The 14,667-nt window shown below is 33.9% G+C and overlaps 1 protein-coding gene across 2 annotated transcripts in view; it reads right to left on the bottom strand.

The window, feature by feature from the left end:
- The window catches only part of MSH4 (mutS homolog 4), an 88,526-nt gene that overhangs the window by 14,524 nt on the left and 59,335 nt on the right, over positions 1 to 14,667 (bottom strand). For both annotated transcript variants that reach the window (XM_007079236.2, XM_042997602.1), the window contains exons 11-16: positions 13,956 to 14,125; positions 9,492 to 9,628; positions 8,378 to 8,481; positions 6,709 to 6,833; positions 4,610 to 4,810; positions 1,102 to 1,220 (exon numbers count right to left, since the gene is read on the bottom strand). In XM_007079236.2, the coding sequence (XP_007079298.2) occupies positions 1,102 to 1,220; positions 4,610 to 4,810; positions 6,709 to 6,833; positions 8,378 to 8,481; positions 9,492 to 9,628; positions 13,956 to 14,125 (856 nt within the window). The remainder of the gene's footprint in view (positions 1 to 1,101; positions 1,221 to 4,609; positions 4,811 to 6,708; positions 6,834 to 8,377; positions 8,482 to 9,491; positions 9,629 to 13,955; positions 14,126 to 14,667) is intronic.

The following is a 14,667-nucleotide window of genomic DNA, read 5'->3' as shown; positions in this document are numbered from 1 at the left end:
GTGTGCATGAGACAACAGAGAGTAAATAACCATTATCTAAAATATTGATGTTTTAGATACAGTGAAGTAAAACTAAGCAATGAATTAAATATCTAAATAAAGCACAAAGATGGTCATTTTCTTCTCCACAAATGACTAATCAATTGTCATAACATACTCAAAACTATTTCTCAAGTTTATTTTAACACCTCTCTAGAGAGTAAAGAGAGAAAAATTAAAGAGAAAGTATCCAAGCCCATTGATTCCTATTTAAACCAATTTAAATACATGCTCAACAAGGACTAATACTCTCAACTGAAGAGTATTAATCTCTTTCTCAAAAAATAGAATTCCATCCACATTATGTCCTGACACAAAAGTAAATTTCATGGCCATTTTACCTTTCTATTAAGGCTAAGCTTCTTGAGAGCTAGGACGATTTAAAAATACACCTCAAGCACCTAGTATATTGTTATATTCTCCCACAGATACTCAATACATACTAAATAATTACGTAAAAGTCATACACAGTGTCATAAATAATAACCATTCTCCCCCTATCTACAAAAAGTTATCTAACTCTACAGTGGTCCATTAATTTCTACCTACTTAAGATAGCCCAAAAACTATACTGAATTCCTTTAGCCCTTCAAGTCTATTTGACATCTGGCTCAGATCAGAAAAAGGTGAGGACACACAGATTTTTACAGAAAGTGAAAATTCTAAAGGGGCATACACGATGGTGATTTTTAAAAGCATCCAATCATCTTTTATTTTAAAATCAAGCCTAACAGGAATGATAGATACTATGCAAAATGGTCTTGAATAGGTCACTGTTTTCTGAAAAGTCTTTTATATATTCCATGTAAAAATATGAAAGCATGTTTTTTGTTCAATAATACTAGCTTTTTCTCTAGAAAGTGTATTTTTCAGTAAAACCTCTTCCATTTCCACATAAGACAGAAAGTAGGAAGCTGCTGTCTTTGACTGCCCTCTGTCTCTTGTAGAGGAGTATAAGCACATCTGCATGTTTTAGTATAAGGATAGTTTCTTACATAAAAATTGGTCATTAGTGGAAGAATTTAACATGAGTTTAACATAAGAAAAGTTTAGTTTAGGTACCTCTTTCATTTCCTTCATGAATGTTGATGAATTTGTTTCAATATCGTCATCAGTACTGATTCTTGTAAAAATCTGTTCAGCAATTCTAAAGGAAGAATATTCTGCTGGAACATATGATCCTGTAAAATAGAAGGTCAAAGTCAATTGAAATGTTTTAAAATATAAGTACTAATATTTTTCACTTTTCACCAACTCATTACTTATTAGCTGATCTAAGGATTACACAGTAGAAAGATCACTGGATGTAGAGTTAGATGACATGGTCCCAGCTCTGTCACTTATCATGTATCTTTGGGCACCAATTAGACTCTCCCAGTCTCATCTTTCTCATATATAAATGGAAATACTTGCCCTTACTATTGCACATAGTTATTTGGAAGTTAAATAATATAGCATAAATTCAAGTACATTAGAAATATTATAAACTTGAGCACCTGCGTGGCTCAGTTAAGCCTCTGACTCTTGATTTTGCCTAAGATAATGATCTCACCATTCTTAGTTTGAGCCCTGTGTTGGGCTCTTTGCTGACAGTGTAGAGCCTATTTCGGATTCTCTCTCTCTTCCTCACTCTCTGTCCCACTCTCTTGCTCTCAAAGTAAATAAACTTAAAAAATACATTGACTTTGGGGCGCCTGGGTGGCGCAGTCGGTTAAACGTCCCCACTTCAGCCAGGTCACGATCTCGCGGTCCGTGAGTTCGAGCCCCGCGTCGGGCTCTGGGCTGATGGCTCGGAGCCTGGAGCCTGTTTCCGATTCTGTGTCTCCCTCTCTCTCTGCCCCTCCCCCGTTCATGCTCTGTCTCTCTCTGTCCCAAAAATAAATAAAAAACGTTGAAAAAAAATTAAAAAAAAAATACATTGACTTTAAAAAAAAGAAATATTATAAGCCTCATAAAAATTTTAATATAGTTAGATGAAAAACATTCAAAATATGAAAATTTGAAGGAAATGCTTATGAAGCCTGAATTGATATAACTGTTACAGAAAGATGTATAAGGAAATATCTGTTATTAGAAATGTATAGAAATACACAGAATCAGAATGAAAGCAAAACATTTAATTTTTTAAAAGTTTTCATCCATGAGACTATTTCTGCCTGAGAAGTTATCATACTAACTAATCTAAAATATTCACCCTTTGAAAGCAAATCAATCTGATTAATGCACCTATCTCTGTACAGAATGAGACATAAAAGGCATTCCAAAATCATAAGGGGATGAAAATATACAATGGGAAAAGTAGTAAGCATATAGAACAAAATGGTGAAATAATGGGAGTGAAGAAACAAAACCCTGATTGTTTGAGGACTTAAAGCCAAGATAAGGATGAAGAATAGGATTATTCTCTAAGGAAAAATGACCAGCAGGAAAAGAAAGCATAAGTCAGGATAATACTACTAAAAATAAAAGTAACAATAACAATAGTGATTATAATGATCACACCTGAGAAAATAGATCTCTTAAATACAGCTTACTCATAGGATTTCCGGAAGGATCAAGTGGGAAAATAAATGTGAAAGCCCCAAGTGGAGAATACAGCATATACAGAATACATTTGTACTTTCTCCTCTTAGTTCATTTGCATTTACCTTTACCAAAAAGGCTTTCTACATTTTTCTATCTAATTTATTACAGAAGCTCCCAGCTGATATTTTGCTTCTGGTCTGGCTCTCATCTAACCATACATCAGTCAGAGTGATCTATCCAAAGTCAAATCCAACCAGGCCATTCTCTTGTTTAAATTTCAAAAGCTCCCTATAGATTTCTGGGTAAAGTTCAATCTCCTCAGTGAAGTACTTAAGGCCCTTCATGATCTGGCTCCTACCCATGTCTTTGGCTTTGTATCCTACTACTACTCACAGCTACTCTTTGCTCTCCAAAGGAATTACAAAACCTCTTGTACTTCCTTGGGCATACCATACTGTTTTTATAACATGTTCTTACTGTGTCTGGAAAGTCTCTTTCTTTCTCACACCCTTACCTTATGTCCATCATATTTTATACACATTATTTCACTTAATCACTACAACAACTCTTAGAATTAGATACTATTATAATTTTCACTTACAGATAGGAAAACTAAGGAAGTTAAGTAATTTGCCTAAGATCACAGAGCTAGTAACTAGACAAGCTAGGTCTAGCTCCAAAGCCTATGTTCTTCATCTCCATGCCTTTCAAGTTCTACTATTTCCTTTACAATCAGATTATGTGAGATACTATATATACTTCTAGGTATCTTAGAGGTTTAAAATGAGTGACAAGTAGAATGATTTTCTTCTAATATTTGATAGGCTATTATCAAAAGAGACTAGGTTATTCTATGATACATAGAAGAATTAGGACTAATGAGTAGAAGTTATAGAAAGTCAGATTTCAATTCAGTATAATGAACGCTCTACAATTAGAGAGACCCAGCGATTGCATACTCTGTTCTTTTAAAAGGACAGAGCTCCTCACAAATACAAGCAAGATTATTATGTCACATATGAATCAGAACAAGATTAGCTAAGATGTCCTTTTCAATCCAATGAAACCATAAACCAAATAAAATATTTACTCTTCATTCACTCATATCTGATTTTCTTTCCCAGTAATAAGGGTAAATCAGTACTGTATCACCAATATTATTATTGCTGTATTCCCCTTACAATTCATTACATTAGGCCAGGGTTTATCAACCACCACACTACTAACATCTTGGGCTGGATAATTTTTCTGAGGTCTATCAAGGGTTGGAGGAGGGTGGGGAGAAGACTGTTTTGCGCACTGTAAGATGTTCAGCAACATCCCTGGACTCTACACTCCTCTCAGCTGTGACAATCAAAAATGTATCCAGATCGCCAAATTTGTGGGAGTGAGGGCTGGGGGGAGGCAAAATCATCCCTGATTGAGAACCACTGCATTAGGGCAAATCATCTCATTTCGGATTCATAGAGTTCTCAAGGAAACCTAGTTTTCAGAGCTAAGTTGTGCCTCTACACCAAGAAATGCATGACAATATTGGGCTAATGACAGCCATTTATATGCATGTGTGTGCACACATGTGTTAATGTATCAACTGCTGTGCCCAAGTTACTGGTAGCCCTTAATTAAGTAAAAGAGGTTTCTCTCCCCAGTGTTATAATTTGGTAAAAATCTTACATGAGTTATTAAAGGCAGCAGCTTATCCTACTTATTTCACTTTTTCACAACAAAGCTCGGTTTTCAATCAGAAATAATGATATGATTCAGTTTAGTAATAATTGATACAACATTAATAGTTACAGTAAGGTAGTTTTGACTTGTTACATCCAACAAAATTTTTAGTACAGTACAATCCAAACTGGATGGAGCTTAACCAATACCAAATAGCAAAAGTTATAGTCTACATAGTAGACACATATACTTTTAAGTAAGAAAACCTCCTCCAAACTTCCTTGGGTTAATTAGGCACCTGGATCTAAAATACCAGGCACAAGGCATTTTAAATGAGGAGCAGAACTGGTAAGTATAAAGCAAAGCCATAACTTACCAATCTGGGCCATAATCTGACAAAGAGCAATCTGTTTTAAATATGTGGATTTCCCACTCATATTAGGTCCAGTTATGATCAAAAAATTACTTCCTTCTGTAATAAAGGTATTGTTGGCAATAGGTTTTTCCACAGATATTTTTTCAAGAATGGGATGCCAGCCCTGTTTGATTGCTAAAGTATCGGTAAATTCTGGCCGAACTGAAAAAACAAACAAAAAAAAGAATTGTAAGATTAATATATTTAATGGCCTGTGGTGTTGTACATGGGACTTTACTAGGGTCAATTTGGGACAATAACATTAAGATATTATTTTACTCTAATCTCTACCTAAATCCCTCTAGATTATAATAGACACATTCTAATCACCATCACAACTTTTATTCATTTCCAGGGAACTGTAGGATTTAGTTCCTTGTCATTGTCCTGGGCTCTAAAACAGTTCATAACATTTTCAAATTTGTGTAGAATAAAGAGTCAACTAGCCATTGATGACACTTTTAAAATAACAATTAATCACCAGTACTACAAAATTGCACATTTACTTAATTCCCACCTTCAGCATTATTTCAAATTTGGCATGCTTAGCTTTTCAAGTGGGGTATGAATATAGAGTAAAACCAAATATAAAAATAATTTTATGTCCAAACCTTTATAGAAGTTTTGCCTAAAAAGAATACTCAGATAATAGTCAAAACAGACATAAAATATATTGTTAATTTATAGAAACAAATAGTGATGAGGTCTCCATGAATACCTTCCAAGGTAAAGGGAGAAAAAAAGGGTTTGGGGACAAGTAAACACTAAAATCCTATGTGCCTCTAGAGGAAACACATGGATAAACTCAAAAGTATTCATTATAAAAGGAGGTTGGTTAGAAAATAATTTTTAAACTATTTCAAAAGCATTTTAACACCCAAAGTCATTATTTATAGGTTTGAGTTTCAGGATGATCCCTCTCAAATTAAAATGGGGCAACATCAAATATCTTAATAGTTAAGAAAACTATTATTAAAATAGTTAAGTTAAGGTTTTGACTCCAAAGGAGATCTAACAGACCGAAAAGCTCTGACTTATAAAGTACCAATTGAGGGCGCCTGGGTGGCTCGGTCAGTTAAGCCTCCAACTCTTGATTTCAGCTCAGGTTATGATCTTACATTTCGTGGGATCAAGCCCCACATCAGGCTCCATGCTAATAGCATGAAGCCTGCTTGGATTCTCTGTCTCTGCCCCTGCACTGCACTGGTGCATTCATGCACACTTTTTTTTCTCTCAAAATAAATAAATACCTTAAAGAAAGGGAGAGAGAGAAAATAAAAAAAGCAATTGAAAAAGTTAACATTTCCATAAGAAATATAAAAATATGAAACAACTTTGTAAGATACTTATTTCCCATCAAAAACTAAGTGGCATAAGTACTTGAGAAATGTTACTGGTGATTTTAACTAGAAATTCAAAGTTATTAATGATACTAAGTCCACAATTATTCAACCTTAATTATCACATACTAGTTCTACAAATTTCTATACTGGATTATAGTTACTACTGGTAAGCTGGATAAGAAATTTCAAGGGGTTAATTTGAAGTCTTCATTTAATATTAGAAAATGACTTAACACTTATATTCAAGGCTTGTGTACAGACTTGGGATACAAAAATATATGGCATAACTCCTGATCTTGAGATGCTCACATCTACGGAACTAGTTCAGAAAATATTCACTTTGGAGATTCATTTCCCTCGTCCATGTCACACTCCTTCCAATTAGTCTTCAGATTTGCACTTTATCAGTTTGGATCATTGTAATTTCTACCAAGAAGGCAGCTTTTCGATCTTTCCTATTTGGGGAACCTTCAAGTTTCTTGTAGTATTTTCTTTTTCATTTATCAATTTCTCAGTAAACAATTTTCCAACTTTTAAAATGAATTTCAAGGGTAAATTTACTTTATTTTGAGTCTTAGTCTAAGACCACAGGCAAGAGACTACATTTCAGGTAAAAAAAAAAAAAAAAGTACAACATTCATAATTGTTTTATAAAATTGCTTGAAAGGAATACAAATTTCAGTATGCAACATATTTATCCCAAAGAAAGTAACCTACCATAGTCAGAAAGAGTGCAGGCATGAGCAAATGACAGTAGCATATCCAGCATTGACACAGTGTCAGATAGTTTATATAAGCAATGAATATGTTCATAAATCTCACTAAGCAATTTGCACACTATCCTGAAAGAATATGTTTGGTAAGTCAGGTAATGCTTTTAAAAAGGGACATACAATATAATTGTAAAACAATAAATTCATTGCTAACATAACATTCACAGTTCAGTTGTACACTATAGGTAAAGTCTATTGTTCTTTTGCCTCATTTTAGAAATTAAGAAATTGAAGTTCCTTGAGTTCACAGCACTTAGTAGCAAGAATGCATCTTCTGTGGGCACCTGGTGGCTCAGTCTACAAGAGTCAGCTATAAGAGTAGTTTTAACTCTTGATTTCAGCTCAGGTCATGATCCCACTGTTTGTGTGATCGAGCCCCATGTCAGTGCCTACTTGGGATTCTTTCTTCTCTCTGTCCCTCTCCTGTTTGTGCTTGTTCTCTGTCTCTCAAAAATAAATAAACAGTTTTAAAATGTTCAAAAAAAGAATGCATCTTCTGGTGGATTAACACTATGTTTTTGAAATTATTGGTTATTACATATGAATAAAATGAATTTTTATTAATAAAATTATTTTTATAGTCAAACAAGCCCTCACTATACAACAACAGATCCCACCTGTTAATAATTTTGTGTTCTTGCAAATGTGAAATTCAACACAAAAGTTACATATTTTCCCCTCTCTTTCTCTCTCGCCACCCCCGCCAACATACACACACCCTAACAACATAATTATTTAAGCTTTTATATGGGAAAGTTATTATACTGTGATATAATATACAAGGTTTTCCTTGGAGGGCATAACTGGCTCAGTTGGTAGAACACGTGACTCTTGGTGTCAGGGTTGTGAGTTCATGCCTCATGTTGGGTGTAGAGATTACTTAAAAAAAGAAAAAAAAAGTTTTTCCCTTACAAGAAGAAATATGCTCCCCAAAGCTACTATATCCATAATTTCTGTGCTCTATGCCCTAAAATTGTTTTGAAAGTCCAATATTTGTCTTTATCATTTCAGGTCACCAACAATGAGTGATCAATTTTTTTGCCTCCCTTCCCCATGAATGATCTATTTATTATTTCTATCTGTATTGCTACTGTTTCACAAACAGCAAGAGATTGACACTATTGTGATATATATATGCATGCCATGAGAAGTTGAGGGCTTACATACCATAGGAAAAGAATAAACTGAATCAAGCCCAAGATAAGCCCATGGTGTGTCAAATTCTACATCATGGTGCAATGCATACTACAGAAGTATCAGTTACATACATATATGTATATATGTATATATACGAATCTGATATATATATATGTGTGTGTGTGTATATATATATATGTGTGTGTGTATATATATATGTGTATATATATATGTGTGTGTGTGTATATATATATATATATTGCAATTAGATTTGCCTGAATCTTCTATGAGGCTGAGTGATCCCAATCACAGTGACAGACTTTAAACGTTTACTTGTTCTTCCAGGAAATGATCTTTCTTTGCTAACATTCATAATTTTATAATTTTCTGCAATCAGACAAAAAGCCAACTAATGAAATTTATCATAATGCCTCAAATTAACCAATTTAATATTCAAAAATTTCAAATGTGCTTACATATAAGTCATGTGATAGATCTCTCTCAAAGACTCCTGACATCTTTCATTCATTTTAATTAAATCTGTTGATGTAAAGGTATAAGAATTTTTCACCTTAGATATCTGCTAGGAAATGAAAAAACAAATGTCAAGATATGTGTACACTCCTATAAAATAAAACCTACAGATTTTAAACTGTACAGGTATTTAGGTTAATCACATTAACTTTTGCGACAAAGCATCACAAAGAAACTCTCAAATAATGTCTGCAAAAAAGAAAATATCACTTTTAAAGTTAAAGCAGGATTTTTTAACCTAGTCTATTCTGGCACAACTATTTTTACAGGTCTTAAAATTAAAATAGCCATGTAGAAATGTTAAACAGTACATCTTATCACCAAGCAACATGCATGACAGATGTAACTTTCACTCCATCTCTCACCCATCTTAGCCCTTGCCCTACATTTGAACCTCACTCAAGCTCTAACCCCATTACTGTCTCCACCCATTCTTTACTTCATCTATCCCACATTATTTAGTATTACAGTGTTGTATTTAAAAACCCTAGAAGTTAAATGGTTTGTTTTTGCCAAAAGTTACCCCCTGGGAGCAGAGAAAGCAAAATTAGAGTGGGTTAGACTTTCCCAAACTGGTGTATCATGGGGAAGTTAATGTGTATTTAGGAAAAAATATTCTCCTGGTGCAAAGGTTTGGCAATACTGGATTTTAAAAAGTTAAGCAGATTTCTTTACTTCAGGATTTTTAAACCTTTAATAGGCAAATATGCACTAAGAACTACCTAAAACAGGAGATGGTACAATATTTTCCAAATTCCTTTGATCAAAAATATCCTTGGACTTTCTTTTTTTCCTTTTCCTTTTTTATACATACCAAGCTTCCAGAACTGTGGAATGCACTGTTTGGTCTTTCTCAAAAATAAACAAATAAATAAAAAATTTCTACCTCACTCTTAGATTAATATATAACTGTTAGGTGAGTTGACAGGAGTAGAAGCAATATACAGAACATTCAGAAACTTGACATGTAAAATTCAAAGAATGTCTGAAAATATGTAAAATGTAATTCTGCAAAATCAGAAACAACAATTTACTAGCCAAAATGCTAAAATGAACCTTAATAAACTCTGAAGGAAGTTGATTATTGGGAAGGGCTGTACAATCTGTAGTCATCTGGATGAAAAATCCTCGAGCAGAGCTAAAACTTGTCCTTAAAGGAAGACTGTATTTTTCTGCGAGCTGCGAAATCATTCCTAGTGACCAGAAACAGGAAAAACAAAAAGAATTTTAATAAGAAAATTACTCTTTCTGTTTAAAGAAATCACATTTTCTTATTATTTTATATATAAATGTGAAGGTCTTACTACTCTTAAACTTATATATAAAGATATTTAATGTCTAACATATATTTAAGCATTCTTGTAAGAAAAAAATTGATAGTACAAAGGTAGACATTTTGATAGGTACTTTGGAAGTAAAAAAACTCGAAAAATTAAAATAAAAAATAAAACTATTTTATACTTTCTGTATTAGAATATTAGATTTTTTATTCATTTTATTTATTAACTTTTTTGAAAAGGAAGAGAATCATATAAATTATAACAATCATTATTTCACAGTAAGAAATTCTCTCTACAAAACATATTTTGCAAAACAAAATATTTCAAAAAAATGGGTGATGTGACAAATAAAATTCCTAAAGAATCAAAATCTTCCTATCAACTTCAAACTCACCACAGTTATGTGTATGCATATATATATATATATATATACATATATATATATATATATACACACACATATATATGTGTGTGTGTGTGTATTTTTAATTTAAATCCAAGTTTGTTAACATATAGTGTCATAATGGCTCCAGGAATAGAACTTAGTGATTCATTCTTTACGTATAACACCCAGTGTGCATCCCAACAAATGCCCTCCTTAATGTCTATCACCCATTTAGCTCATCCCCACCCACCTCCCTCCAGCAACCCTTAGTTTATTCTCCATATTTAAAAGTCTTTTACAGTTGGCCTCCCTTTCTGTTTTTATATGATTTTTCCTTCCCTTCCCCTATGTTCATTTTTGTTTCTTAAATTCTACATATGAGTGAAATCATATATTTTTCTTTCTCTGATCAACTTATTTTGCTTAGCATAATACATTCTAGCTCCATCCACATTGTTGCAAATGGCAGATTTCATTCTTTTTGATTGCCAAGTAATATTCCACCACACACACACACACACACACACACACACACACACACACACACTGTACATACCCCATATCTTCATTATCCATTCATCAGTTGATGGACATTTGGGCTCTTTCCATACTTTGGCTATTGTTGATAGCACTGGTATAAACATTGGGGTGCATGTGCCCCTTCAAATCAGCATTTTTGTATCCTTTTGGTAAATACCTAGTAGTGCAATTGCTGGGTCATAGCATGCTCTATTTTTAATTTTTTGAGGAACCTCCATACTATTTTCCAGAGAGGCTGCACCAGTTTGCATTCCCATCAGCAGTGCAAGAGGGTTCCCCTTTGTCCACATCCTTGTCAACATCTGTTATTGCCTGAGTTGTTTATTTTAGCCATTCTAACAGGAGTGAGGTGGTATCTCATTGTGGTTTTGATTTGTATTTCCCTGATGATGAGTGATGTTGAGCATCTTTTAATGTGTCTGTTAGCCATCTGGATTTCTTCTTTAGAAAAGTGTGTGTTCATGTCTTTTGCCCATTTCTTCACTGGATTATTTTTTGAGTGGGGAGTTTTATAAGTTCTTTACAGATTTTGGATACCAACCCTTTATCTGATATGTCATTTGTAAATATCTTCTCCCATTCCATAGGTTACCTTTTAGTTTTGTCGATTGTTTCCTTTGCTATCCAGAAGACTTTTATCTTGATGAGGTCCCAAAAGTTCATTTTTGCTTTTGTTCCCTTGCCTCTGGAGACCTCTGTAGTAAGAAGTTGCTGCAGCCAAGGTCAAAAGAGGTCGTTGCTTGTTTTCTCCTCTAGGATTTTGATGGTTTCTTGTCTTACATTTAGGTCTTTCATTCATTTTGAATTTATTTTTGTGTATGGTTTAAGAAAGTGGTCCAAGTTCATTCTTCTGCATGTCAATGTCCAGTTTTCCCAACACTATTTGCTGAAGAGACTCTTTTTTCCATTCGATACTCTTTCCTGCTTTGTTGAAGATTAGTTGGCCACACATTTGTGGGTACATTTCTGGGTTCTCTAGTCTGTTCCATTGATCTATGTGTCTGTTTTTATGACAGTACTGTACTGTCTTAATGATTACAGCATTGTAATACATCTTGAAGTCCAGGATGGTGATGCCTCCAGGTTTGGTTTTCAACATTACTTTGGCTATTTGGGGCCTTTTCTGGTTCCATACAAATTTTAGAATGACTTGTTCTAGTTCTATGAAGAATACTGGTGTTATTTTGATAGGGATTGCATTGAATGTGTAGATTGCTTTGGACACTATCAACATTTTAACAATATTTGTTCTTCCAACCCATGAGCATAGGATGTTTTCCATTTCTTTGTGTCCTCTTCAACTTCTTCTATAAGCCTTCTATAGTTTTCAGCTTTTATCTCTTTGATTAGGTTTATTCCTACATATTGTATGGTGTTCGGTGCAATTGTAAATGGGATCAATTCCTTTATTTCTCTTTCTGCTGCTTCATTATTAGTGTATATAAATGCAACCTATTTCTGTACACTGATTTTATATCCTGTGACTTTGCTAGATTTATATATCAATTTTAGCAGTTTTGGGTGGAATTTTTTGGGTTTTCACATAGAGTATCACATCACCTGCAAATAGCAAAAGTTTGACTTCTTCCTTGCTGCTTTGGATGCATTTTGTTTCTTTGTGTTGCCGGATTGCTGACACTAGGACTTCCAACACTATGTTGAACAACAGTGGTGAGAGTGGACATTCCTGTCATGTTCCTGACCTTAGGGGGAAAGCTCTCAGTTTTTCCATTGAGGATGTTATTAGCAGTGGGTCTTTCGTATATGGCCTTTATGACCTTGAGGTATGTTCCTTTTATCCCTGCTTTCTTGAGGGTTTTCATCAAGAAAGAGTGCTGTATTTTTTCAAACGCTTTTTCTGCATCTAGTGAGAGGATCATGTAGTTCTTATCCTTTCTTTCATTAATGTGATGTATCATGCTGATTGATTTGCAGATACTGAACCACCCCTATAGCCCAGGAATAAATCCCACTTGATCATGGTAAATAATTCTTTTAATGTATTGCTAGATTCAGTTTGCTATATCTCGTCGAGAACTTTTGCATCCATGTTCATCAGGGAGATTAGTCTGTAATTCTCCTTTGTGGAGGGGTCTTTGTCTGGTTTTGGAATCAAGGTAATGCTGGGCTCGTATATTTTTAACTTGATGACCATTAATGCTTTGAACATTACTTGTGAAAATTAACATCTTTATTCCTCAAAAATAGTTCCTCCCAACAAATTTCTTGCTCTTCTCAGTCATACAACCACTCTCAGGCTAGAAATTTCAATCAGCACCAATAGCTACATTTCCCTTTACCATGGCTATACCTACTCAATTATTAACTTGTAATTTCTTCCTTCACCTTTTGCATTTCTCTCTCCTCATATACATTGCTATCACTCTAATTTGCTAACTTGTAATAGTTTAAAATGGCCTCCCTGTCTCCATCGCTCCATCCAAACTCCCAGCCTTCAAAGACTAAATTCTGGTACCTTAGTTTTGTCAAGGAATGCCCTATTCCATCCTAACCAATTGCCTTCCTTATCCCTTGAGATTTCCTTAGCTTTTGTCATTTGGTCTGTACCACTACCAGTAGATGGAATTCCTTTCTCGGCTATGCTATCTACTAAAACATTCCCATCCTCTATGCTTCCATATCCAGTCACTCTCTTGACCCCTCTAACTTGTTATATTTTTCTCATATATCTTATACCCTTGTGATATTATATGATCTATGTGGCTGATATACGTATCTCTATGTATACCTATTATACACAAACGTGTGTATGTGTGTGTTTCTTTATTGTCTGTCTCCACTACTATAATATAATCTCCATGAGGACCAGGACTTTGTCTTGTTTACTATGTAGTCCTAGTACCCCAAACAGAATTTTTCTATATTTATAAGAAACTCCACAAATTTGCTTACTGAATTACTGTACTTGCTCAAATGCCACTTCTTCTAGACAAATATAGCTCTTCCTCTGAAACCACTTATTACTGACAGCCTGCACTTTTCATGTAATTTATACACAGTGTTATATGAAGGTAAACAAACATCTCCTGATTTTCAGGTAACTCTAAGTTTGAAGAAAATCTATATTTAAGTTTGAAGAAAAGAACAGACATATTATAACACTTAAAGATACTTTCATAATCATATTTTAATATATTTTAAACGATAATATGTGTTAGCCTTATCTGTTTTGGTAACAAAAATTTAATTAAAAGTATGTATGGCTAGTTATCACCAGCAGAAAAGCACAGCATGTCCTAAAAAGGTTTAATTGCTAAAAAAAAACAGAAAAATATGCTGAAGTAACTAAATTACCTGCTATGTCATCTACAATCTCTGTATATGTTCTTCTAGCAATGTCAAGAAATTCATTTATGTTGGATCTCACTGCATAGCACTTCTGAGTCCTCATGTTCAGGCATCCTTTCATGTATCTTGCATCATCATTAATTATGGTTTTAATCTTTTCAAGTATGATTCCAAACCTAAAAAAGAATATAAAAGGCAATTAAGTCAAACAATTATTTTAATTTATAATCTGAGTCACAGTTAATGATATATTTTCTTGAAATAATTTCAAATGTAACAAGTAATATATTTTCTTGAAATGTGTTAAAAATGTTTTTGAAAATAAAACATAATACACACATGTAAGTTAGAACTGTGGCTATATCAATTTTAAAATATTTTGTTAATCAAGATCAGTCTTTTAAAGTAACAGGAAGTGGGGGCGCCTGGGTGGCTCAATAGGTTGAGCGTTCGATTTCATCTCAGGTCATGATCTCGCGGTTTGTGAATTTGAGCCCCAGGTCGGGCTCTGTGCTGACAGCTTGGAGCCTGGAGCCTGCTTCAGATTCTATCTCTCTCTCTCTCTCTCTCTGGCCCTCCCCCACTCACACTCTGTCTCTCTCTCCTTCAAAAATAAATAAACATTAAAAAAAATAAAAAAAAATAACAGGAAGCCACCAAGAATAATTCTACAACTGTTAATAAAAAGCTCTCCCAAATTATTTACATTGACTATGCC

This window comes from Panthera tigris, chromosome C1, assembly GCF_018350195.1.
Source record: "Panthera tigris isolate Pti1 chromosome C1, P.tigris_Pti1_mat1.1, whole genome shotgun sequence".
NCBI classification, from domain to species: domain Eukaryota; kingdom Metazoa; phylum Chordata; class Mammalia; order Carnivora; family Felidae; genus Panthera; species Panthera tigris.
Note: the sequence above shows the minus strand (reverse complement) of the source record. Positions and strands in the feature narration are given on the sequence as shown.